The sequence below is a fragment of the Lissotriton vulgaris genome (genome assembly GCF_964263255.1).
Source record: "Lissotriton vulgaris chromosome 5 unlocalized genomic scaffold, aLisVul1.2 SUPER_5_unloc_1, whole genome shotgun sequence".
NCBI classification, from domain to species: Eukaryota; Metazoa; Chordata; class Amphibia; order Caudata; family Salamandridae; genus Lissotriton; species Lissotriton vulgaris.
The window spans coordinates 1,581,400-1,607,196 of NW_028240613.1; the positions used below are offsets into that span (position 1 = coordinate 1,581,400).

Genomic DNA, 25,797 nt, shown 5'->3' on the forward strand with positions numbered 1-25,797 from the left:
ATAGGAAAAGTACTCTGCAAAAAAAAATGTTATTGAGAGAAGTCTCCCAAAATACGTTTTGCAGAAAAATTCTTAGGAAAACATTTTAAATATATTCTTGGAAACTTTCCTTGTAAGTAAATATGGAAAACTTAGTAAAGTTTGGATGCTACAGGAAGTGGACTTTTAGGAAATATGCTCACTTCAGCAATGTTTGAATCTTTTCCGGTGCATAGATTTAACAGGAACTCAATTAAGACAGAATTTGAAAAGCAAGTTAGCAGAAGATATGTTACAGGTCATGACTAAGACTATGTTCAGAATGCAGACAATGCAAGAAAAAGCGAACTGTCAAAGAAATCACCAAGAATGCCATATTGAAATGAAGACAGATTCTGGTCATTATGGATTTCAAAGAGGATTCTGTAAGTTTCAAGATGTGTTCAACGAATAGGAATACCAGGTCTAAGTACAAAGTTCTACAGGTAAAAACCATTTTAGGATATTTGGCACAAAAAAATAAGGAAACACTGAAGGCGCAGTCCCAAAGAAGAATGTATCCAAAAAGAAAGTTATCGCCCGTGATGTGAGAAATTGTGTTTCTTTCGAGGACCACCTTCTTATGGAGACAGAAAGAAATGTGACACTTCTAATAAGAATAGTGGATTATGCTTTGGAGATGGTGTGTTTGATCTTGCCTCATTCTTGTAAGGAGATTACGTCCATGAGATAGTTTGCTGAATAAGTATGTTGAGATGGTGTGGGTTATTCTTTCGAGACAGGAGATAGTAATCATATAAGGTGAAAGGACTAATGAATCTTGAATTGTGCAGCCTTTTGTATCAAAACACAGTTGAGCCAGTAGATCAGAAATAAAAATACAAGTGAAGATCTCAGAGTTCAAGTTTAGAAGATTATATTGGGGAAAAAAATTAATTAAATTGGTAATGATCCAAAAACAGGATTGGACAAATCCATAAAATATCTTTAAACATGTTTTCGATGTAGTTAGTTCAATGGCTGGGATCATGGGCATGACTGAAGAGATAAAGTTGATAGGTAGCCTGTAGGAATTAATTGGGAGGATGCAGACGCAGGACTTTGACTCTTAGGAAATGCAAATGGAGCATTAATAGCAGACCGAAACATGTCAACAATAATGATTTTTTTTTTGAACAGATTTTATTATTTTCGTTCCATAAAATTGTCATAATTCATCATTACATTGGTAGTACGAACAAACAGTATTTCACATTATAATTCAGTAATGTTACTACAAAGCATAACATCAACCTGTTATCATGGCTTACATCAAACTTTGCATACCTCCACTGTGCTTGCTGCGTTGCCTTATTAAGAATCCTGTAAGACACTTACATCATAGTGTTTGACCAGCTAGTGTCTGCAATACAATTGCCGATTATATATTGACTCAATGCAAATGAAATAAACAACTATATCCAATTATTTTTGTTGAAAAAACAGTCCCTCCCTAAACCACCCACCATCTCAGCTGGGATGCCAATGCTATGCGATATTATTAGCACGTACCTTAAGGTCCGAAGCACTCCTACCCATCTTCATGTGTTTCCTAATCCAGCAATAAATATTAAGATGCACCAATTGTGAGAAAAAACAAACAAAGCCCCCCGTTACATCAGCAAACATTGCATAAAATCTAGAAATGCAAATAGTAGTATCACTCTGTGTGAATCTCCATGGTGGCAAACTCTTCCATCATTACATCCCAATCTAGGGATATCAACCTTTTACGCAGCCCCCTTTGTTCTTCCCTTTTGATTTCCGCACCCTCTGCCCTACCCTATCGCATCATTTCTTTGTGCCAGTCTGAAATGTTGGGTGGTTTTGTCGCTTTCCATCGCCTTGTAATAGTCCGTTTTGCCAATAAAAGAGCGAGGTTCATGAAATGTCAACATTAATGATAATGCAGCAAAATATGATGGATAGGTCCTGCAGCTCTGTGGTTTCTCTTTTAAGATGGCGTTTAAAAGAGAGGGAAAGTGTGTGAATAGTTTCAGCAATAACGAAGAGGTAAAGACATTCAAGAGGCAAATCTTCGAGTACAGTATATTTGGAAAGGCATGGAATTGTGGAGGATGATTCTCAGCCAGTTTTGTTACCCATGTGCTTCCAACCCATTTTCAATGTGGTAGTGGCCACATCACCATTAGGGGATTCCAAGAAACACCCTAGTTTTATCTTTAGCAACACAGACATGGTCGAATTGAATGCATTCTTGGAAAAAAGATAAAGAAATATTACTTGCATTTTGGGTTCTATCTTATGAGAAGCAGAAAAGCAGAATATGTCACATATTCATGGAGGGTGCACATAGGACAGTTTGTTTATTTACGTGGACAGGGTTATCGTTGCAGTTGTATATATTTTATCCAACAGTAAAAAAGTGTTGGAACTTGTGGAAGTTCTAGACAAGAAGGAAAGTAGATGACCTTGAGCATGGTTGTCAGGCAGCTATACATTTTTGTAAACAATTTATTCTGAGGAAGAAAAACAAAAATACTTTCAGAAGAAATCAATTTAGCTATTGATAAATTTTAGAGGGATGAACAAATGCGTTGCAGCATGTGATATCAAAGTAGAGGCGACCCACTTTCTGGGTGATATTCTGCTTGCCTGGGAATGATTGACTATGCCTGGACTGAAGGATGTTCATGCAACATTTCTGATAAGTTTTAGAGTACGGGAGGATTTTTCAAGATTGAAAAGTTACTTATCTATAATACTAGTTCGCCTTCAGGGATTCTTCATTCGCGTCATAACAACTGAATGACCCCTACCACGAGGATTCCCAAAGCACTTTTTTTGTGATTACTTTTACTTTCAATTTAAGCAAAAATAAACATTTTTGTGAGCCCATTTCCACTCTAAATTGGCCAGATGTTTTTTATTTCCATACAAAAAGAAACAAATCTAAATTTAAGAGTCACTAGATGTGAGACTTGGCTCCTTTGGTTCCAGGGAAATCAGGGGTTACTGTACTCCGACCGTGACAATTGGAGCGAGAGAAAAAGAGAGTTTTCAAAGTACTGCACTTAAGCCTTGGCTTTCAATGAAGCAGTGATGTCCAGGGCTTACTCACAGAGGAGACGAGAGTCAGACACTCAGAATCCAGAAAAACACTAGAATACCCTTTAACCCCTTAGCTGCGGCGGCTATTCCGCCGCAGTGCTAAGGGGGAGGGGGGGGCCGCGCGGCGCTCCCGTGCTCGTGACGGAACCGCTCCGTCACGAGCCTCGGGTGGGCTGTGCTTGTGACGGAACGGTTCCGTCACGGCCTCGCCCGCCTAATAGAACCTTCAGCGCAGGCGTGGAATTCGTGGAACCTTTTCGTCACCAGCACAGCCCATCCGAGACTCGTGACGGAACGGTTCCGTCACGAGCGCGCAAGGGGTTAATAACTGAATGTCCAGACAGTGCTTCAGTTTTATTAAAGGAAATATACTTTCAGATACAAATGAAATAATACATCTAAATTAGGAGTGCGTAAAGTAAAGGTTTCATTATATACTTTATTGAAGCACTTACGAACGAAGCATTATATTTTCCTTTAACATTGGAGTCTCTGGCCAACATTAGTCAATGGATATGGTCATAATACGTTGATAGTAATCATGGGGGGAAATAGAGGATTGTTGTGCGTGTATACTAAAATCCCACAAAGGGTATGGGATATTAAAAAGCTCTATATTTTTTGTACTGCCATTCGCAGTAGGGATTTTACAGTACATGGACGTCCACCCACAATATGGGATATGGACGCCCACAAAGCTAGAGACAAAACACCAGGGGTTCAAATGTAAAGGCCAACAGCCATCTGAAGGAGTTTGAAGTGGTCACCAGCTCAGGGTAACCCGGAAAATGAGGTAACCCCAAAGGCTGCAGGAGGCAACTAGGGGGCTCACAGGTTTCCATGCAGCACAGACAAGATCAGGGAAGGCGTTGGCTCAACCTTGAACAACATTAGACGACAACTCCCTTGGGCCCAGGTGATGCAGGCAGGTGATGTTAGGCAGCCAGGCATGGAGGACCTCGTGCTCTGGTGCTGGAGGAGTCTCATAATGGCTCCTATAGATCCGATAGCCAGAGCTTGGTCCTGGCCACCTGGTATGCAAGTTTTCCTAAGGGTATTCACTCCACTGGCAGAAGTACTTCTGGTGCCAGACAACACTAAATCTCTTCTCCTTGCGTTCTAAGGTTTCAAGATTATTAGCAACTTTGTAGCCTCTAGCAAATCGCTATTCCTGTATCACCTCTCTCTACGGAACACTGTTGTGCAGCACTGCTTTAGAATAATAAGTAATCTAGGAACAAATAATATGCAAGCGGACCAGTATTTATAATCGAAGCCGTCCAATCCCTTCCCCTACATTGGTAAAATTCTTGGAATGGTAGGGACCTCATTCAGTGAAAAACTGCATGCCCCCTACATGATCAGCTCATGCCAGGACCATGGAAAATAGAAGCCTCTCCTGAGTGGACTTCTACCTGCTCTGGTGACATGATTAATGGGCTCTAGACTACAGCCCATGTTCCATGCTGATGGAAATCAGGTAGGAAGGAGTGGACATCACTCTAGCAGAGACACCATGAGAAGCATCAAAGAGAAGACCCCCCACCCAATAGGCTGTATTACACTTTACAGGGACAGAAGGAAAGAAATGCACAGAGGGTAGGCTCCTAGCCTTGCAGGAACATATGGATCCTCAAACAATACTCTTCATCATTTTAGGTTGCTGCACAAACTTTGGAACCCAAAATGGGTTCCACCATGCCCTCTAACAAAAGTGCTCAACATCTACACACTGAACCACAACATATAGTTTGTATATAGGCCTCTTCCACTCATAATGCATCCACATGTAAGTAAAAGATATCAGTTAAGGGAGGCAGACAGAACTTTCATAAGAGTGAGACCAGGAGACATTACCCTGAAGACAGGGAACAAAGTATGCCACTTCACACAAGTTCAGACACCTATGACTATCAGTTCCACAAAGAGCGGTATCTACTCTCAATAACATGGTAGCACTTTGGGTGCCCTCTCGACCTGACAGCACAGCCCTAGAGTCTCAGCTTAGTGAACATTGACCTTACATGACTGCCAACTCACTGTAGGGACAAAAAACAAATTACAGAAGTATATATAAGAAAACAACACAGTGCTGGGTAGTGCACACTGCAAAGCCACTCAGGAGACCTTCAGTCCTAACACTTGGATTTACGTGTACGTAGAAACATCTTTCACTAACTTTTCTGTAGGGAAACTGGAGGAAAGAGGTTCATGAACACAGCTAAGCTGCAGCATTCAGAAACTACACATGAGCACTTTTTTTTTCAAGAGATCACCCATTAGCACATGTACAAGGAACAAAATTTCCTATCTAGTTTCGAACACGGTGGTATAACGTGCACCAAAAATGTACATGCCTAATGACTCCCACAGATCTCGAACCAGGACATCCAAATGAGCCCAGGGGGAAGTAGTAACGGGCACTGTTGATACTCAAAAAAGTCAGTTTCTCAATGTGTTAATACATTTATCATAGGGAAATGACTGCACTTAGAAAACTTGCTTTAAATAACATGATTTATTGGGCCACCCTTATTTTCAGGCGTAGATATGGGTGTAATGTTCTGCTATATCAGCATTTGGTTTGATTAAAGCTAACTAAACGTGATGTCTGGCACACAACTCTAATTGGTTACAAATAATTGTATGGGGTTTTGCTAAGAATTAAATTGGTTAATCAAAATATATGCCGACATGAGCAACGCAATGCCTGCTAACGAACAGTAAAATGAATGTAATAATACATTGCTTACTGATACAAATTACACAGCTTCATATACCTATGTATCAGGCATTCCATAGTTTTCACATACCTTATATAGCTAATAGCATTCTCCCTGTGAATAGAACCATTAGTTTACTTGAATGCTGGTGTTCTGACATTTAGTTGCTCAATCCACTGAAGTGAATATTGTGCAAAAACTACACCTTCCAGGAAAAAAGTACACAGAAACGAAGACTATTTTAAGAAGATTTTATTACAGATAGTTGTATAAAAATACAAAATAGTTCACATTACATCACAGTGCAAAAACGCAATTTGAGAACAAGTGGTTGGTTTCTTCAACGATAAGCCAACTAAAATGTTTCAAACGAGCAGAAAAAAACTGCAAACACGACTGTGGGTACCCTATGGCAACAGTGTTCACAAAAGATCATACCAGGACATTTCTTTTGGCAAGCTGACAGGAACTCTTTAAAAACCTGAACCTCTATGACTGGCCTGAAGGCTGCAGTCCAAGAGTAACACCTGGAATAGCCTTAGAGGCCCGTTATCTACTCAAAAATGCTACAACCTCTAGGAATGTGTTGTTGTCGGAGACAAATGGTCCAACTGTCAGTGCACCATAAAATGGGGGGAAATGTTTCTTGGACTAGCGAGATGCAGCATTCACTATTCCCAGAGCGAGATCTCCTGTGCTTTGAATTATCAACCACAGTTATGGTTGAGAACTTAAGAACTTATTGTTGCTTTTATGCCGAGCCACAAGAATCTTATAAAAAAAGAATCAACATAAAAGTATTTAAAAAAGAAAAACACCCCAAAGCTGTCCAGAGTTTTAAGGGGTGTGATGCAGACATGGGAAACCAAGCTCACAAATTAGATAAACAAACCCGTTTCCTTTAATATCCATATGTTGCAAGACGCCATGAGACTAAGTTAAGCTGTTGCCAGAAGCCTAAGCTGCATAAGTGCGTGTGCAGTGGTCAAGGGGTTTGTGCAATAACAGGGAGCTTCCAACTGTTGACAGCAATATAGCTTGGAAAAAAGAAAATTATTTTTGAAGTCTGCAGGTAAAAGTGCATACCACAAACAATTCCCATATGTGTGGTATATGTAGACGTGGAGAGAGAATATTTTAGAAAATAAGGCATAATGCAATTTTACTCCCAAGCATCTGAATTTGTTGCTGTGCATTATCCTATTTACATTCCTATTGGGCTAAGGACAGGTGATACATTTACTCAGCATGCCTGTCAGCTGCAGACCACAACTGAGACGGGGAGTTGGCAGATTCTGGTGACAATTACAATAGGAGTATTTCTTCATTGAACCCACTATGGAAACTATCCCTCTGACATCTCGGACCAAACGGGTATGCCCAGCAATATATACAGATACAAAAACTCTTTGGCCCCATATTGAATCGATTTCTTGGTAGATCCGTCTAGATCTTACTGCATCTCAAATCCAGTTTGACTTAGTAAAATTATGCAGGGAAGGAATAAAAAGTGAGGTCCTCTGAATCAATGCAAGCCACCAGGAGGATAATAGAAAATCAGTCACCAAGTGGCAATGAGGTGTTCACGGACTGGCTCACAAACGTACATTTTTCAAAAGTAATTTCTCCCAGTGGCCATATGAACTAGTGGGCTCAGAACTAGCGCTTGGAAAAGAGGGAAAGATTCTCAAAAGTCAAATCTCAAATATTTCCAGAGGACTTCAAGGAACATCTGAGGAAGAGGGGCACAGGGTAGAAAGTATCTAGGGACTGGATACCATAAAAGTAGCTCCCCAATAAACCGTCAGTTCAAATCCATTTGATGCAAACAGTATTATTTTTCATTTGGTCCATATCACCTCTAACATGAGGAAATGTTTACCATAGTCTTTTTACACTCTAATTAAATCAGATTTCAGATGTAAAAGAAGAATGGAAGGAGGCCACTAAGTCCTGGAAATCAGGCGTCAATAAAGGCGCCATTGCTATGAGAGTCAGAAGCAGCGCAATGCAGTCAATATTCACAGGAGAGATCTTTTAATTTAATTATAACTGCAGTGCCCTTAAATCGTTAGGGAATTGTTTAAGGGAGGAAACACTGATGCCCAGATAAAAAACATTCCTCTTGGTCGAGCTGAAACAGGTTCATTGAACTTACTGGAGATTGCAAAAATCTCTCAGGAAAGGACACCAAGCCCTTTTACACTACTGCTTCTTGGGTCTCCCCGCCAGCCTCTGGCATCCTTATTTCTAGTGCATGAGGTTAACAGGTTGCCAATGCATACACCAGATAGGAAAAGAAAACAGACTGCCCATTTTTTATTTATCTGGAACAAAGAAAATTATTTTAGTACTTCTATACAGGATACTGGGCAACGTTTTTGGGGCCTGCAAGAAGGTCAGCTGTGCCAGCCCATCCTCCAAGTTATCCTTGTTCGTCCAGTGTTCAAAAACTCAAAGGTAGTCAGGTCACAGTAAAAGCAAAGTATATGGGACGAGTATAATAGAGAGAGGTCTGAGTGGTTATAGGGGGAGCATAACTTCCTTTCTCTCCTTTATAGCTTTTGTCATATCCCATTGCATGCAGACCATTGCCGTACTTCCTGTTGTAAAAGGAAAGGAGCATACCACTATGACTGATAAGGCTAAAGTTTACACTTGATGACCACACAGAGCATAAGGTAACAGAAAATATCACAGAGGGACAACGTTTACATTGGCCACTTCCCAAAGAGTCATCCATCCAGCCTCGTCCTCCTGACTTCATGAAATGATTCCGCAACTCCAGGTCAGAGAACTAAAGAAAACAGTTTTTGGTGAGGTACTGTCCACTACCCCAGCGACAGAGTTAGGCTCAGAATTTCAGTATTCTCACTCAGTAGGTTTGGCACAGTGGTTTACCTTTCCATGGAGTGTGGTTTTAGCTCACTTCCCCATGCAAATGAGGATGCCATCCTTTTCCAAGACCACATACAGACCATTCGGACATCACAGTCTTGAGCAAAGTTTGTGATAAAGCAAAGTTAGACATTGCTGACTCTGGTCTCCTTTGACTGATTCGGTGCCGCAGATGCCGACATCACCAGCGACCTCTCCCTTCTGACATAGCGTGGTTTTCGAACTGAAATAGTCAAGCAGAAAACAATTAGTTCTACTAATTGATCTGTGCCTTTTTTGAAATCACACTCCAGCCCAAATGATTTAATCACAAATAGAGATATGTTTGCAATGTAGCAATCTTATCGATCTCGCCACATATTGGGAAACCACAGATTCACTACACTACATTTTACCAACCATCATCCTATCCAATGGACCAATCTCCTTCCCAGAAAATAACTCCGATTCAAAAAAATCATTTCACCACATCTAGCAAATTTCAGTAATAAGAACAGGAAGGCTAAAGAAATCAAACCTGAAAAGCACCTGTAATACAGAAAACCACAAGCATGTGGAAACCTAAAAATATTAACAGGAATTCATTACAGCAGAGAAATAATCCCCATTCCATGCACTGCTAAAGCAAATACATTGCCCTATAGTCCCTGAAATGGACAACAGAATCTAGTAGAACCTAGAAGCTTCTCCGCCGTTTACATTACAAATACAAAACCATTATCTCATTTTTTTAAAATGGAGCCACGTGTTCGTTCAGTTTAGCAATTTTTGCTTCAATTCTTACATTTCCACATCTAGACAGTCTTTTTGAACATTTTCACTGACGTCTGGAATACCACCCCATGTGCACTGAAGCTTACCAAAGGTCTCTGGCTTTTAGGAAAGCTGAAAACATTACGGTTTTCATAAACTGGGTTCTAAAGGATTTGACTCCTTCATTAATTTCAAGTCAGAGTTTTCTGGCTTAGCAGCTTCATGGTGTCACATGTGTCGTATGAATGCTCTATAACATTAAATAACTTAAAATAGCAGTGGTCACAAAACCAATACACTTTTTGTGGGGAAAAAAATAAGTACTGAACTAGAAAATGTCTACTATGTGCTGTTTTTTAAACTGTGTCTATTCCTTCTCGCAATCCAGTCTGGATTTCTACATGCTATTTGCAGCCCCGAAAATGAGCCAATAGCTAGCATGTTTTAAGATTCACTATCTTTTATGACCCTCTGGGTGCCTTTCTAGAGGCATTGCAAGTGTGTCCGACTTGCCTTACAATGACTTAAAGGACAATATTTGAATTCGATTGAAGCAGATTACAAATATCCTCTCTAGTGGGAATTGAGCCTATGATAAAGCTACAAAAAATATATATTGGTTAGAACAACCTTTTGCCGACACATCAGTCTGATTCAGTACTATGTAGCGCAGAGATGGATCCGGAGTGTAGATATTTGGAGAACATCTTGCTCCTTGTGCAAGAGGTGACATCAACCAAAAAAGCAAGACCATCAAATTTGTAAGACAACACTAATGAAGAAATGAGAGGAAAGAGCGGCCAGAGCTAACACCATTTTACTCACTAAAATTATGAAAAAGTGAGAGCCAATTGAAAGAAAAAAAGACAAGTACACAACATCAAAGTACATTAACAAGGGCATTTATTTTTACCCGCATCAATCTTTATATGAAAAGTTGAAAATGACAAACAAAACAGAGAACATAAAAGTAAGGATGGATCGAACTGCGAAGTACGAGTTACTTACCTTCGGTAATGATGTATCTGGTAGAGACGTCATCTAGCCGCAGATTCCTTAACTTAGAATATCCCCAGGCGTCAGACTGGATCCGAAATTATTTTTGCAGCAGCACCTCTTCGCGTCGGGGGACGGTGCCACACGACCCCGCCCTGACGTCGTCCACGTAAGTGACGTCAGTGAGGTCATAATAAGTCCCTCTGGGGGCGGGGTGACGTCAATTTTTTTCAGAGAAACTTTTCCGCGGCACAACATGAAGCCACCAACAAAACTGTTAAAGTTTGGGAACAGTGTGCAGGGGATGAAAAATCCATAAAAACAAAGAAGGCAGATGGTGTAAAACACCATCATAAAAGACAGTATCAGACACGGTCTACATATAAATGAAAAAGTGGAACAAAGCAGTGAGAAAGAACCTCACAAAGCGAAGAGTAGACCGTTCCAAAAGCCAGAGCAACAAGGGAAGAATATCTCAACAGACAAGATAGACTTATTACCAAGTAGAACCGTGTTGCCCAACAAGAACGGAGCACAGAAAGAACAACAATCCAGTGCAAGAAGGATGAAAAGACTGGCACATCCCCTATAATAAAGGAAGACTAAAGCGCAGCCCAACCGATCTCCAAAGACGTATAAAGAGGAAACAAGAGCTCGGAGTCAATGGAGAAGGCGGGAGGGAGGGAAGGCAGCAGGAGAAGAAGAATACTTTCCTGATTAAGGTGAACCAAAAGGCACCATCTTACAGGAAAGGAGCCATCTGGAGACAGTCAGCCACATATGGCAATTCTTTAAGGGGCGCAACAATGTGAGCACCCTTGAAAGAAAACCAAGGGCAAGTGAAAGGAGGAAAGTGGAGAAGCTCACCTGGCAATGTCCTCGCAGAAAGAGGAGGATGGGTGGGCGTTAAGGAATCTGCGGCTAGACAGCGTCTCTACCAGATACATCTTTACCGAAGGTAAGTAACTCGTACATCTGATAGAGACATCTAGCCGCAGATTTCTTAACTTAGAACAGATACCACAACCATACCCCAAGGAGGGAGGTGGGTCTGCGATAGGAAAACTGAAAGTGCACGAAGCACTGAGCCGGCAACAGAGTGACTGACTATAGGAAAGGCTGTGGCGGAAAAGCCAGACAGCAACCTAGATAGCTTGGAAGAGCAAAAGACAACGGGAGACAAGGCATCACAAAATTGCCATAATGGCTCGACACCATACCTGTATGAGATGTAGGAAATGCACTAGCCATATTCCAGAACAGAAGAGAGTCCAGAACTAAGGGAGGCGGAAGGACTACTCCTAGGTCAATGGTGCACTAAGTGGACACCAACCAACGCTAGAGGATAACATGAAGAGATGTAACCAGAGCCTACCAGGCTAGCCCACGCAAGGGAGGCCGGAGAGGCCACATCCAGGAGCGAAGGGCAACAGGCAGCAACTCAGCAACGCCTCAGAAGTACAGGCAGGAACAAAAGACTTGCCAAGTGCACACCTAGTCACCAAAGAGGTGACAGGGGTGAACAGCATCACGCTGAAGCACGCTGATGCGGACCATAACTGAACATGCACAGAGTAGACAGCCACAGAGACAACAAGGTGGCGTAGGTAAAATGAGCACAGGACTGCCCAACCAGGCAGCTTGAAGGCCAAGGTGAGAACTCACCCACGAAACACAGGGACGCAGGGTGCAGCACCTGGGACGACCTGCATCAGAGGAGCTGTCCCACAGGCACAGCAGACAGAGTAGGGGACACCCAATGAAAAAGAGACATCCGAAGGGAGTGGCAGCAGAGGCACCAAAAGCACCAATAGGAGCAGTGAAGATGAACAGGCATAACTTTTGAGAGAACCTCAAATCTCTAAACCACCTCCTCCGATTGTGAGGGGAAAAGCATCCCCCACAGAAGAGTGGGACCGTTTAGAACAAATTAACACCAAGAAGGGGCAGCGTGAAGCTGGGGTACCACCCCAGGGAGTGGAATGCAAGGAACCCTTATTGCCGAAGATGCAGGAAAAAGCAACAAAGTGCGCTTAAAAGTACTAGGGCAATCTTGAGTACAGCACTGATATGCAACTTGAAACACGGATACATAGGACTAGACCTCGCAGAAGCGAAGAGAGGTGGAGATGTAGAAAAAAGGGTACCCTATGGGTAATCCGTATATATATATATATATATATATATATATATATATATATCAAAAGGGGATGAGCCACGTCCACGCAACACGGGTGCCAAGGAGGAATCCACATAGTGCATTTATGGCAGGAGATAGCCGCATTCTGAGCGTGTTGAATACAGTAAAAACCTCTAAAAGAGGAGAATGAGGCACAGATGCAATGCGACCCATGGCTGTGCAACGGTACGATAATGGCGTCAGTGGACGTATAGAGCCCAAAAGCATCTCCAGGCCCGCTTGACAGATAGCAGAGCTATACAATAGCATAAAAGTACCCCACTTGGAGTATGGCACGCCCCCAAGCAACGGGGAACACCTCTTAGGACAAACCACAGTCAGAGGACAAAACACACACAACCAGTGGAACACCACCACAGTAGTCTTACTGCCAGCCTTAAACGCATAGTGCATCCGGAGGATGCTAAATAAAAGGGTAACCACTCCATAACATGTGAAAAGAAGAAGACCTGTGAAACACAGATCTATGAGGGGGGCGCAAGCCCGGAAGGAGGCACTGAACAGCCGATTTGGCGTGGGCATCAAACAGGAGCCCATCAAAGAAAAAAAATCGACGTTGTGGTATTGGAACAATGCACAAATTGATGACGCGTCGGTGTACAAATACCTAGGAGTGAAGATTGACAATAGCAGACAATTTACTGTACAGAAAACGAGCATCAGAAGTAAAGGGCTTTCTCTGTCAATCTCTTTAAAAACACTAAACAGAACACTCTCTGGGCCCTCCCTTCTACCTCTGATACAAGTAATTCCTGCTAAACTCCTGCTAAACTCCTGCTAACAATCACTTATGGGAGTGAGGTACAGAGAGGCAGAGACGCAAAGACCCTCAACAACACAATTATAGCTGCATACAGAATTATTTTTAGCCTAGCCAAACAAACCTCCCCAGCACAAATTAGGCTAGAGTTCGGTGTCCAACAACAGCTCCTGGCAAGACAAGGGGCCTGAATAACTATCTGGGATAAAGTAAGGAAATTCAAACAAGGAACTCTAACTGAGTATCTATGGACAGAGCTAGAGCAACACCCTTCCTCATCAGCTGCCAAGTATCTTAAAAGTAGCCTGGCAAATACGGGCTTAAAGCAGCTTTGGGATACCTCAACAAATCATACAATGCTCAAAAACCTGGTCAAGAAAACAATTAAACATCTTTCGTTGGTTGAAGATAAGGCAGCCCTCTCAAAAAGATCACATGGCTGGAAGACCCTGAACTCTTACTTAACACAAGCAGCACATAGTTACTTTGGTTTCGGTTACACTAAAACCGCTAAAATTAGGTTTGGGCCTGCTACCCTGCATCCGACACTTCCAACACTGGCTAAAAGACAAAGCAAGCTCCCTTTGCCGTTTATGTGGCTTAGGGCCAGAGGATATGCTGCACTTGTTATGCTCCTGTGACAAATTGTTGGATGAACGAAAACATCTGCTGAAACAACACTTTAATCAACGAGGGATACGCTCACGAAGGAAAGCAGTTCTCGCCTGCTTTGCATCTCCGGACCCACAGTTGAACTGTAGTTTTGTGAAATTTATGAAGGGAGTGGAAAAGAAAATGCCAAAACTTGAACCCTAAATGTTTTTAGACAGCATTATAAAACAAAACTGTATCTATCGCCAAGGCCAATTGAACAGGATCCATGAAGGCATTGGAAAAGAAAATGCCATAACTTGAATCCTAAATGGTTTTAGGCATTATAATAAAACAAAACTGTATCTATTTCAAAGGCCAATTTAATAGGATGCATCTTTGCGATTTTAAAACGAATTGAGAAATTGTGATCATGATACGCTGGTTTTATCAAGTATGCAGATTTATTTTTATATTTTGAATTTGTACTGCAATGGTTTTAATTAACTATGCAAATAAAAATATTCATTCATTCATTCATTCATTCATCCATCCATCCATCAAAGGGTAGATCAACAAGGTGCTCCCGGATATTCTCCGGGAAGACGCCATTCCGCAACCAAGCATGGTGCCGTAAGGCAACCGAATCAGCCATATCTTGGCCTAAGAAATCAGCAGTATCCAAGGCCGAGCGGATCGTAAATTCCGCCAAATCCCAGCCATCGTGGAGAAGGTGAAGGAGGTCAACACAAGCGCCTTCAGAGGTGGTCGAAAGAAGAGACTCTGCAGAGTCCCAAAGGGCAAGGGTAGCCTGAGCCAAGACACACACTGTATTTAGTGAGTGAAGAGCGGCGCTAGTGGAGGGGAAACTGTTACGACCCCACGACTCCAGCCATCTAGACTCCCGGGAGGGAGGAAGCATCAGCTGAGGAAAGAAAGGGAAGGCAGTTTGCAGAACAAACCCCTGAATGTCTGGGTGAACAAATAAGCAAACTGGATCATGTGGAGCAGGACGGTGGCGTTGCAAGATAGAACGAGCCACCGGATCACCGGAAGCTGGGTAAGCCCAGGTGCCCAAAATAGCATCATAAAGGGAAGCTTCAAAGGGCAAAGCGGCTCCACATTTCCCGGCCCATGGTGGAGGAGGAGATCTAGCAGAGGGTCCACAAGCAGGGGGACCGAAAGGGGTTGCATACTTAAAACACAAGCTGCCAAGGAGACCACCCTATGACGAATGAGGGTCCTGATGGGGCTCCTGAGGAGGCGTGGATTCCGCCGGGCCACAAATTCTAAGGGGGGTGGGGGGCGGGGGGGAGGGGGGTGGAGAGGCAAGGACAGATCCAGCATTGCCAGATGTGAAGGCGACGCCAAGCGCTCCCCGGAAGCCTCGGAGAGGAGTCAATAATCCAACGTTGGGGCGGCGCCAGGTCGACTTCGGTCGGCGCCAACCCTGCCTCGTCTAGCGCAGAGTCAGCCTCGTCCGGCGCCGAGACCACGTCAACCACAACAAGCTCCGCTTCCGAAGAAGGGGACGGCGCCGGGGAGTCAAGCCTACGGCGGCGGACAGGCACCGACTCGGCCTCTACCACAACAGGCTCAGACTCCGAAGTAAGAAGTGGAATCGGAACCGCGGCGGTGAGTTTACAGCGCCCGATCGGAGCTGACCCCGCCTCCGAACAGGCAGCCGCCTGCCCAGAAGGCAGAGATGGGCTTGAAGCAAGGCTTTGAGCACCAGCAACCATCTGCGACACCACAGGGAGCCCCAGGGGACTATGTGGCGTGGCAGGGGTGCTATGGGTCGTAGAGGGGGACCCAGCCGGGCCGCACCCTTACAACGCCATATCTTAAGCTTCCCTAGAGGGCAAGGGCTCATTTGGCGCCGGGGGCAAACCCACCAGCAAGTCAGTCGGAGACCCCGAATGTAGCGGAGGCACTGAGGACGCCTCAGGGAGAGGAGATGACCCAAGGGAGGCCTGCAGAGCCGCGGCATAGGCCTCTATCTGGGTCCGAGTCACTCCTACGCCCAGATAGGGGAGGGGTGACTCCCGAGGGAGCACGTCCAGAGGGTTCCGGGAACTAGTGCTCCTGACAACAGAAGGAGTGAGGTCGAGGACCTCGGCGACATGCGCTGCGACTTACCCGAAAGGGGCGAACGACGCACCTGGGCCCCAGAGGGTGACCGACACCACAACTAGAACCCACTGCCAGCAGGACCTGCAGCCGATGAGGAGGCCGGAGTTAGAGACGACTCCAACAGGGACAGGTGAGCCGAATACAGCTTAATACGGCGCTCCCGCTGGGACTTCGGCTTGAGGTGTTGGCAGGCGTCGCAATCCGTCGAGTCGTGGTGTTCGCCCAGACACCACATACAGATAAAGTGTGGATCCGGCGCGAACATCTGCCATGAACAGGAGGTACACGTTTTAAAGCGCGAAGGCATCAGACACTGTTCCAGATGTGAAGCGTCAAAAAGCGGGCTTGAAAACAGGCCAGAGGAACCGCTTACTCCGGATCCACGTTGCATCCGGAAAAGAAGGAAACGGAAGCGCGCCGGGAGGGACTTCCTCGCTGACGTCACGTACTTGGACGAGGTCAGGGCGGGGTCGTGTGGCGCCGTACTCTGGTGCGCAGAGGTGCTGCTGCAAAAAATTCCGGATCCAGTCTGATGCCTGGGGATATTCTAAGTTAAGGAATCTGCAGCTAGATGTCTCTATCAGATACGTCCATTACCTGTGCCTTCATGTTCGAAGAAAATAGACCCCTCTATAGATAACATGCTGTAATTCTCATCAAGTCTAACCTCTGTGGAGAGGCTGAAAACATTTGAGTATCCTTAAGCCTATAGATCCTACAGGTGACCAATTATCAACATGGCGGTTAAAAAACATTTTAGCACTTTTCACCCCCTATGCCCATCAACTAATCACTGTTCTGGAGAACACTATATGCCAACAGCTCCTGGGGTATCAGGAAAATATTTACTGTCCATTACTATTATGCCAATAGCCCCAAAGAGTTCTGGAGCAATACAATCAGGGCTCAGTCCAAGATATGTCCGTTACCAGGTACAGAGACTGCCCTTCTGGGGTTTTATGATGAGGCACTCAGGATGGCAGACAATGAAGTGTTCCATTTGCTGACGACGTTGGACCTCTGAGCCTACAACACCACTGACGGACCTATCCTTTTATATAAGTTAGCCATAGTGGCACATGCCAGCCAGCACAGTGTAGCCAGATTTGAGACTTTACTGGAAAATAAGTTGAACACCAATCCAGGCTTCATCAGAAATCCTCCTTCTCCACTATGCTTTTCAATATTTACCCTTCTTATTTTATTATCTAGATTAATCAGTGTACATACAGTCCTATGTGCAAAACACAAGGATATGTTTAATTGATAAATAAAATCCAAAATCAGTGACAGCACTTAAATAAATTCTTCGGGAGGTCTGTTCCGGACAAATCAGAAAAAAATGTGCAGTCAAAAAGCTCCAAAATCGAGTTTGATGTATTTGGGGCTGACAAAGTAGCAAACTCAGGGAGTTCTCTTCCAGTTCTTTTACTGTGGCAACAAATGTAAAAAATAAACAAAAAATAAACCCTGGGGATGCACTTTCCGGAAACTAGGCCCCCTAATCATCACATTGATTCCATTGAATGCAGTTTTCCAAGCGAGCAAACTGACACCTTACTGCTGCTCCCCACTCCCAAACGGTCTTTGGCTGCAAGACAGCTTTCACGTTTGCAAGGGACACCGATTGACACATCAGATCTGACCCTAGATCTCAAAAAAGCTGGAAAACTAATAAGTGTTACACCAACAACTAGAGCAGTTTAGATGTATCTAAAGAGTGTCTATCTGAGGTCAATGCATTTTAAACCAGAGGACAGAGGAAAGAAGAGTAATACTCGTTTCCCAGACAACATGCTTTGAGGGGAGTGCTGAGCCATTGCACCTGGCATATTGAAAAGGGGAACTTCATGTCAAATTAATTGTGAGGTGGAGCCCTCATCCAGGGCCATTTAAAAACCAACAAGCGGATGATTGCCCGTTGCGCTCTTCAATCTGGCATTAAAACCTCTGATATATATATAAATTAAAAACCAGAGATCAGAATAAGTTGTCTGTTGGAATGATGACCCCACATATGACAGAGCCTATTGTGTCACCGACACCCGTTTCCTTGTTGAGTCTTGACATTGAGTAGAAGAAGAATGGTCCTGTCCTCAAAGCATGACTTACGCACTACTTTTATTTAAAAAAACTAACTTTGCATTAACGCAGGACTGAATGTTTCACAATAAAAAATTTTACTTACCCGACGATGAAGGTGTGGGGATCATAGAGGCCTAAGAAACAGATTAAGAGAAAAGATGGAGAATAATTAGAGTCACCTGAATTCATCCACGTATGGACTTCCTTACAACCAGAACACCATACACAGAATTACAATATTGTTAAAATGATTATAACCTAAATTACTGTAAATATATACTCTCCTCGTTATCTTTAAGTAAAGATCGTTTAAAAAAGGATGTGTAAAAATTACATATAGTCTCCCACCAAACTACTGTTCGTCTCACTCTTTCCATTCTCAACATTTGAAATAAATGACATTTTATCTTTCAAAGCCTTGCTCAGTGTTGCAGGCCAACCAAGTTTATTTCCCAGTAGTCCATTTCAAACACACTCGATAATTAAGCACTACCAAGGATGTGCAGGCAGTCGGAAAACAATGTCCCCATGCTTTCCTGGGGTCGCTAATCCAGACTCGTTCAGATAACCTACAAGTAATATTTCTGAGCACACCATAGAAAAAGTCCTTTTCTAAGACCTAGTTACTCCTACTCTGAAGTACCTCTCCTATTGCTAACCCTTACACAAAGCGACTGAAACCAGAAACTACTCAAATTTGTTCCCACAGCATAAGAAATAATAAACGGGGGTTGTAAAGCAACATTGGACAGCCACAGCATTACCCACAAAGCTTTTTCAATAGCTCTTGTCCTGGCCACGTTGTGCATCGTCCCTGGAAGAAACGTCTAGAACATAGAGCCTGCAGAATGCTTGCAAGGTGGTACAGAGGGTGCCAAAGCCAATGTAAGGATATGTGAAATATCCGCTTTCCCACGTGGAGCAACTGTTCAAATTTCGCTCTCTTGAGCAATGTTGGAACATTAACTCAGATCATAAGTGCCACAGGACTGTTCAATATTGAGAGCATTGGTTGGTTGCATTCTAGAGCTAACGGACAGAGCATTGCCTTAGCATTAGGCCCCAACTAGCTGCCTGACAAACCTTTGGGTAGATAGGTCTCTGGAGAATCCCGTGCATGTCCTTTTGGCTCTGGCCGAATCTCCTTGGGCATTTGATGTTACACATTTCCGAGCAGAACACAACAATGAGAGATGCAGGAGTTGACATTTCTTGAAATAACTGTTTTGGATTGTCTTGATCACCATATGTGGTAAATTGCACTTGGATGTGAATAGCTAGTTTTCCCCAAACCATGCAAGACTGCTTTAGTATCAATGTTACACAACACTTCCTCAGACGAGGAGCGAGCGAAAAGAGAGAAAACTTGAAGAAAAATTATTTTTTTGTGGCATTCAGCCAACATTTTTCGGGTGAATGAACAGTGTGAGTGGAGAACTAGCTTATCCCTGTAAAAATAGTGTCATGGATCTGAGGAGCACAAATAATACACAGAAGGGTGTGTTTAACACTGGTTTAACTCCGAACTGATACAAATATTACATTGGAGCCAACATGTTCAATAACTCATCAGATCAAATCAATTCATATCAAACATTTATTGTATATTTATTTTGCATTTCAAAAGAAACATATGTTAATAGCTACATATACATGTATAATTTCCAACTGGCATCTTGGACAAATCTAACTAATATAGACGATCACAGATGATCACATGAAGCAGTTCCAAACACACCCCACAAATACTAAAATCATTTCAACCACACAGTCATATCCCAGTCAAACAGTACCCACACCAGCAATACATAGACATAATCATACAAATAAAACATCAAATAGGGGAACCTCAGACTGAATTCAATAAACTGTGCTCGAAACACTGTCCCAAATGGGATACAAAATTGCAATGGACTCCTAAGCGATATTAATTCAATCAAAATCTTTTCTCTTTGGTTTCATGAATCCGTGATTTTGAACAGATTTCTTTATTAGTTTCTACAGATTTCATACACCTCCAGATAATGATAACTCGATTTGGTTATCTTCCTTCGTTATCTTGTATTTAATTTCAAGCAATTTATGGCCTTCAGGTTTACCATCCTTAGTCGCTTATTAATAACCAAAGCAAGTTATCATTTTCTGAAATACATGAAAACTGTATAAATTAAAGAAAATCTATTAAAAATCACTGTTTGAATTTGAGACTTGCCACACACGTGGCGGTGCATCGAAAGACCAGTGTTAATCGTCCTGCTTCAGATATCATTGGACATTAGTCGTTTTTGCCTGCTACATTTTAGCCCAGTATCAGCATAAGTTATACTCCTCTTTGGCCTCTATAGTAGGGGAATGCACAAATCAAAACTGGGCTACAGTTGGAGGTCACGGTGTATGATGGCGTGACAGTCTCTCAATGAAAGCCTCAACATTGGAGTATTTTCTTCCCAGAACTGTTGATCACATGAAAGGACGAAGCATTTCTCTTTAAGGATATCTTCACCACTATAGACAAAGCATGAGTTCTCCAAAATCAGATGAGGGGAAAGGGGGTCAAGTAGGATTATGTACTCCCAAGTCTGAGAAAATGTGACAGAGACCGTCGTAACTAGTTAAGTCCACAAGTGGACTCATGTAAGCGGGAAAAAGAGGACTGTGTTCTGCTGCCTTAAAACACCTAAGTTTCTTCCTGTGCTCTCTAGGCACTTGAGAGCTGTGTGGTGCTGGAAATTGGAGGAACCCTACCTCCTCCGCTTCATTTTGTGGTGCAGTCCCTCACTCAACTTAGTAGCCTACTTCCTCTCAACTATCCCAATCACAGAATGGGAGTGAGAAACTGCTCCTTGCGAGGAAGGGCAAGTCAAAGCTAATGAGGCAAGCACCCACAGGCAGAGCCAACTATGTCCTGGTACAATCCCTCATCACTAAAGCACAGGAATCATTGTCCTCTGAAATGGACAGAAGAAGAGTTATTGAGCTTTAGGTTGCCGGCTCCAGCTACATTGAGTGCAGAAAGGCATCTCATGGTGTAACTGTTCACTAAGCCTTCTGTGAATAGATAAGAAGACAGTTTTGCCCATTTGCGCACTGGCAAGAAGGAATCAATAGTGGTCCCATAAGGGACTTCAGCGCATTTACAAGATGCATGTCTTCCATGAACTTTGACAAACATATCTAGCGAAAACAAGCCATCGACCTTGTGGCAACATCTTTCCAGGGTGTCACTAGCATTAGGTGAATTTCACAGGAACTGGGAGGTCATTTGCCCAAGTGGGGAAAATCCTTGGTTAGGGCGTTTCAGTTTCTTACTGACTGAAAAGGATCTGAAATGTACCTACTTGCCAACATAACACATCTTCTTGAAGAGGAAGTCAAGAGTTGCAGAATTTATGCAAGACGGCTGCTGAAAATTGCTCGTTGCACTTCGCAAGTGACTTCAAAGTCGAGTGCTATGCCAAAAGCCCCAAGTGAAGAGTATAAGCAAACAGCTAAAACTTCAGTGGACTATAAGGAATAAAGCAGACAGAACAGCATCGCTAAGCATGAGAGCCAATGGTACAAAATCACTGAGTGGAAGAGAAGCAGACTCCAATCTACAAAACAACACGCAGAAGAAACGAGATCTGCCAATGAAGCACAGATGCACGAGACTGAAGTGGTAGTACATTTACAAGGTCTGATTTTTGGTATAAGCTAGGCAAGTCTTTGAACTGACCATCTTTCAGAAACAGGTTATGGATAAAGTGGCAGGGTGCACACAGATTGAGAACAAGAAACAACCCACACCCAAGAAGCAGAAACGTGCCTTTTGGGACTTAGAAAATTGGACTATATAAGATAATGGCCCTCATTTTCTTGCTCAAGGAATATGCCTGCCAACACTGAAACTTCTGCTCTACAGAGTACACCCAAGATCTCCATTGGTTCACCAAACAGGACCTATTTTGATCTGCAATAAGTCCTGCCCGCCTTCACAGCTAAAAAGGGCAGGAGAAAGGCCTTCAGAAATGGTAATCTTAGGAAGATTTGCTTACCGTCTCACTTGGCTGCAAAATAGATGCTGCAGAGGAAAAACAAACATATTAGACTGCTGAAAGAAAAAAAATCTCTATATTTGCAGAACTATCTACATATATTAATAAAGTACAATTATAGGTTAATACAATTAAGACTTCACAAAAAGCAGTCTAGCTTTCACTCACAATTCAAACAAGGGCTAATCAGAGTCTAAAGACTACAGTATTATGAGGAGACACTTTACTGGAGTGACAGATAGGAGACAGATGCCGGCAGTTAATGTGTTGCAAGCTTCTCATCGCTGGTTCTGGTTCCTAAAAAAGTGGGTAGGCCTAAGCTTGGTTGTGGCATATTAACAGTAATAATCCCACATGTTGTTATGGCTATGATCTTGCATTACAGACCGGAAGAAGAGTCAGAAAACTGTGATCAAATAGTGAAGGTCCTCAACAAAAAAGGACTAAAAACATAGCGGGTGATGCCTGCTAACGTTTACATATTATGTCCCCTGTACATGTTAAAAAATGATGGACATGATGAGACCTTGTCTAATGAAAGGTTGACATGTTTAATTTCTCACAACCTCAACCAGGCCCAGAGGTCAGTACCACCCACTGACAAAGTCTCTTAAGTGCCTGAAACCAATTCTGTGTGTGATCCCCAATCAAATCATGGTGCTCGATAGTTTAAGTGCTTCTGGTTCGCAGAAGTCAAAAGTGTTCCCTTATTCATTCAGTTATACGGAATTCTAGGCCTGTGAAGTGTCGTCGTATGCCAAATAGGTGTGGAATTCCAGGGTCAGAGACGGTAAATGAATATGGACGTGGTAGAGGGATGACCAAACACGATGAGGTCAGTGGCAAACAGAAATTCTACGTTAAACAGATAACATTATACGTGTTCCCTCTTGGCTCTCTTTTTGGGTGCACCTCTCTCAAGCTCCTGTGTTAGGAAAGTTTCTTTGAAAAGCACTGTATGGGGGGGGCTAGCAAGCCATGATGGCGGACGGAGTCGGCTAGACCTCCGGTGCCGCCGGGGATTAGAGATCCTGTATTGGGACTCTGAGGGGTGAAAAGCGATCCACAAAGCGCCGCCTCTGAAGCGCTGCGGATCCCGACAGAGCTGGAAGATTTGGCAACCATTACGTCCAGGGTTCGGCGGCTGCCGAGCCTGTCTCGAGTGCGGCCTACCTCCCTGCCAGAAGCCGGGACCTCGATTTGGAAGCGAGCCGGAGGGGCGCAGTGGGCCTCTCGCCGGAAGTGCCGGACCGGGGCTTGCGGGGGAGTCTCGGGGCGCCCGCTCCCTTGACTGCAGATCGAGAGAGGTGAACTCCCACGACTGCCTGCCTGGTTGGATTCCGGACCAAAGGTGGACTTCTCATGAGGCCCGGGCCGGGGCGTGCCGAACCGGAGCGACAGCCCTGAGGGCTGAAAACGCCGAAGGCTGAGGTCGGACCCCTGCGACTTGAACTGGCAGGTAAGGGGGGAAGCTGGGGGTTGTCTAGAGGGTCCTCGCCACTGTGCTCAGAGACCTTCTCCCCCCCCTTGCTCCCCCCCCCCTTGCAAAGATGGCGGAATGCGGAGGCTGCTGCTGACGTCAGCCTGTGTATCGAGAAGCGGAGGACTGCGGGACTGAGCCCGGGGTCGCGGACAAGACACAGGTCGACACCGGAGTCGGGGCTACTGCTGTGTCCCGGGTACACTCGTACTGGACAGCCTCGTCCTGCCCACAGGCTGTGAACCCCGGAGGAAGGTACCTGAACAGACAGTAAGGCCCGGGGCTCCCTCCCCCTCGTGGACACCCTGATAAGCCCGTATTGTCTGGCGCAAGTTGGCAACGCGGCGAGGGAGACTGCGGAAGGGGTGAGACGCCACACACCCGAGGTCGAGCCCCGGACAGAGACCTGTCCCCCAGAACGGCGAATCAACCGGACGAAGGTCACCATGTTCCGAAAGGGGACCAAGTTACTGGATGGCCGCGACGGCTCATAGACCGCGGGGCCTACTTTGGACCCTACACCTGAGGGGACTTCACCGGGAACAACCGACCAGACTCCTGCGGGGGGGCCCCACGCTGATAAACTGGACCTGATCTTGAAAGAAATCAGGTACTCCAGACTTGCTATGGAGACGCAGATGGGAGCTATCACCACTAACGTTTCATTACTGAAAGCTGATCACGGCAAATTGGCTGATTAGGTCAAGGATCACAGCACGGTGCTCGCAGATTTGTCCCCGACGGTGGCGGAGCATACTGCCTCCATCCAACAACTGCAACAACAGGTGGCGTCCTTATCGGAGCGGGCGGAGGACGCTGAAGGCCGCAACCGACGCAACAACATCCGCGTTATTGGCCTTCCGGAACGCAGTGAGGGGACACATGCAGCGGAATTTCTGGAGTAGTGGTTCAGAGACCATGTCGACACAGATGGCCTGTCACCATTCTTCTGCGTAGAGAGGACGCACCGCGTTCCTACTGGACAACCGAAACCCGGTCGGCCGCCACGCCCGCTGATTGTCAAGATCCTGAACTATCGGGATAGGGACGTCCTACTCCGGAAAGCCCGGGAAAAGTCTCTCATAGAATATGAGAATCGACGTATCTCCCTTTACCCGGATTATACTAACACTGCAAAAACAGCGGTCCTCCTACTTCGGGGTTAAACAACGGCTCCAGAAGGCTAAACTCCGATACGCGCTGTTGTTTCCGGCACGCTTAACACCATCGCTTCTAATGGTTTTCCCCTCCTGTGCTGATGCATGTGTAATTCCCATTGTTCATGACGAGCTCAGCTCGTCATCAGCACAGCTCAACCGTGCCTCATGACGAGCTGAGCTCGTCATGAGCATCGAAGGGATTAAAGATCATACATGACAAGAAAACACACTTCTTTGAGAGCCCCACTGACGTGGAGGAATGGCTGGAAGTGATGGACATAGAGGGCAGTCAGGGGGAGGCCTTGGACTCGTCGGCCGGCGGCTCCGGTCGGGACCTGACACGTGGCGGCGGAACTTCTCCCACGCTGGCCCCAAGATCGGAAAGGCGTAGACCCTCCAAAACGCAACAGAAGAACGACCAGATGACCGCGGTGGCCATGGTGGGCACCTTCAGAGATGAAGAGTAAACGATCAATACAGACACGGAGGACAGCACTATCCACTCGGACTCTGAACACAGTGTACTCCTATTTCCGACAGTGACACCAAGAGCAGCAGACGACCTATTGGATAGTGCACAAGAGTAACCCCTCAGAATGAACAGAGCTGAGACCACACGAACTATTGATATCCTTTTTTCAGTTGTACCACTTTTCTGTTTCTGAGCTATGTGGGCTGGAGGAGGGACCTAGGGGCGGTCGGGAGGTCTGTTCTTGGGATATATGGTGAACTGGTCCGGACTATCCCACGTGTCCCGGAGGGCATCTGTACTAAGTGGACCTGAAGGCCTAAGTACTCCCGAGGCCCGCTGAAGCCAAATACTGGGCCCCCAAGGCGGCCCCACGTAACTGTTGTTTATATAAAGCTTTCCCCGGCGGCGCAGTTGAGCCGGCG

At 44.6% G+C, this 25,797-nt stretch overlaps 1 protein-coding gene across 1 annotated transcript in view; it reads right to left on the reverse strand.

The window, feature by feature from the left end:
• Window positions 1-6,051: 6,051 nt before the first annotated feature.
• C5H1orf159 (chromosome 5 C1orf159 homolog) overlaps window positions 6,052-25,797 on the reverse strand; it is a 283,602-nt gene continuing 263,856 nt past the window's right edge. Inside the window, exons 7-9 of the mRNA XM_086947843.1 lie at window positions 22,264-22,289; window positions 18,333-18,363; window positions 6,052-8,934 (exon numbers count right to left, since the gene is read on the reverse strand). Of these exons, the coding sequence (XP_086803969.1) occupies window positions 8,837-8,934; window positions 18,333-18,363; window positions 22,264-22,289 (155 nt within the window). The 3' untranslated portion in view covers window positions 6,052-8,836. The remainder of the gene's footprint in view (window positions 8,935-18,332; window positions 18,364-22,263; window positions 22,290-25,797) is intronic.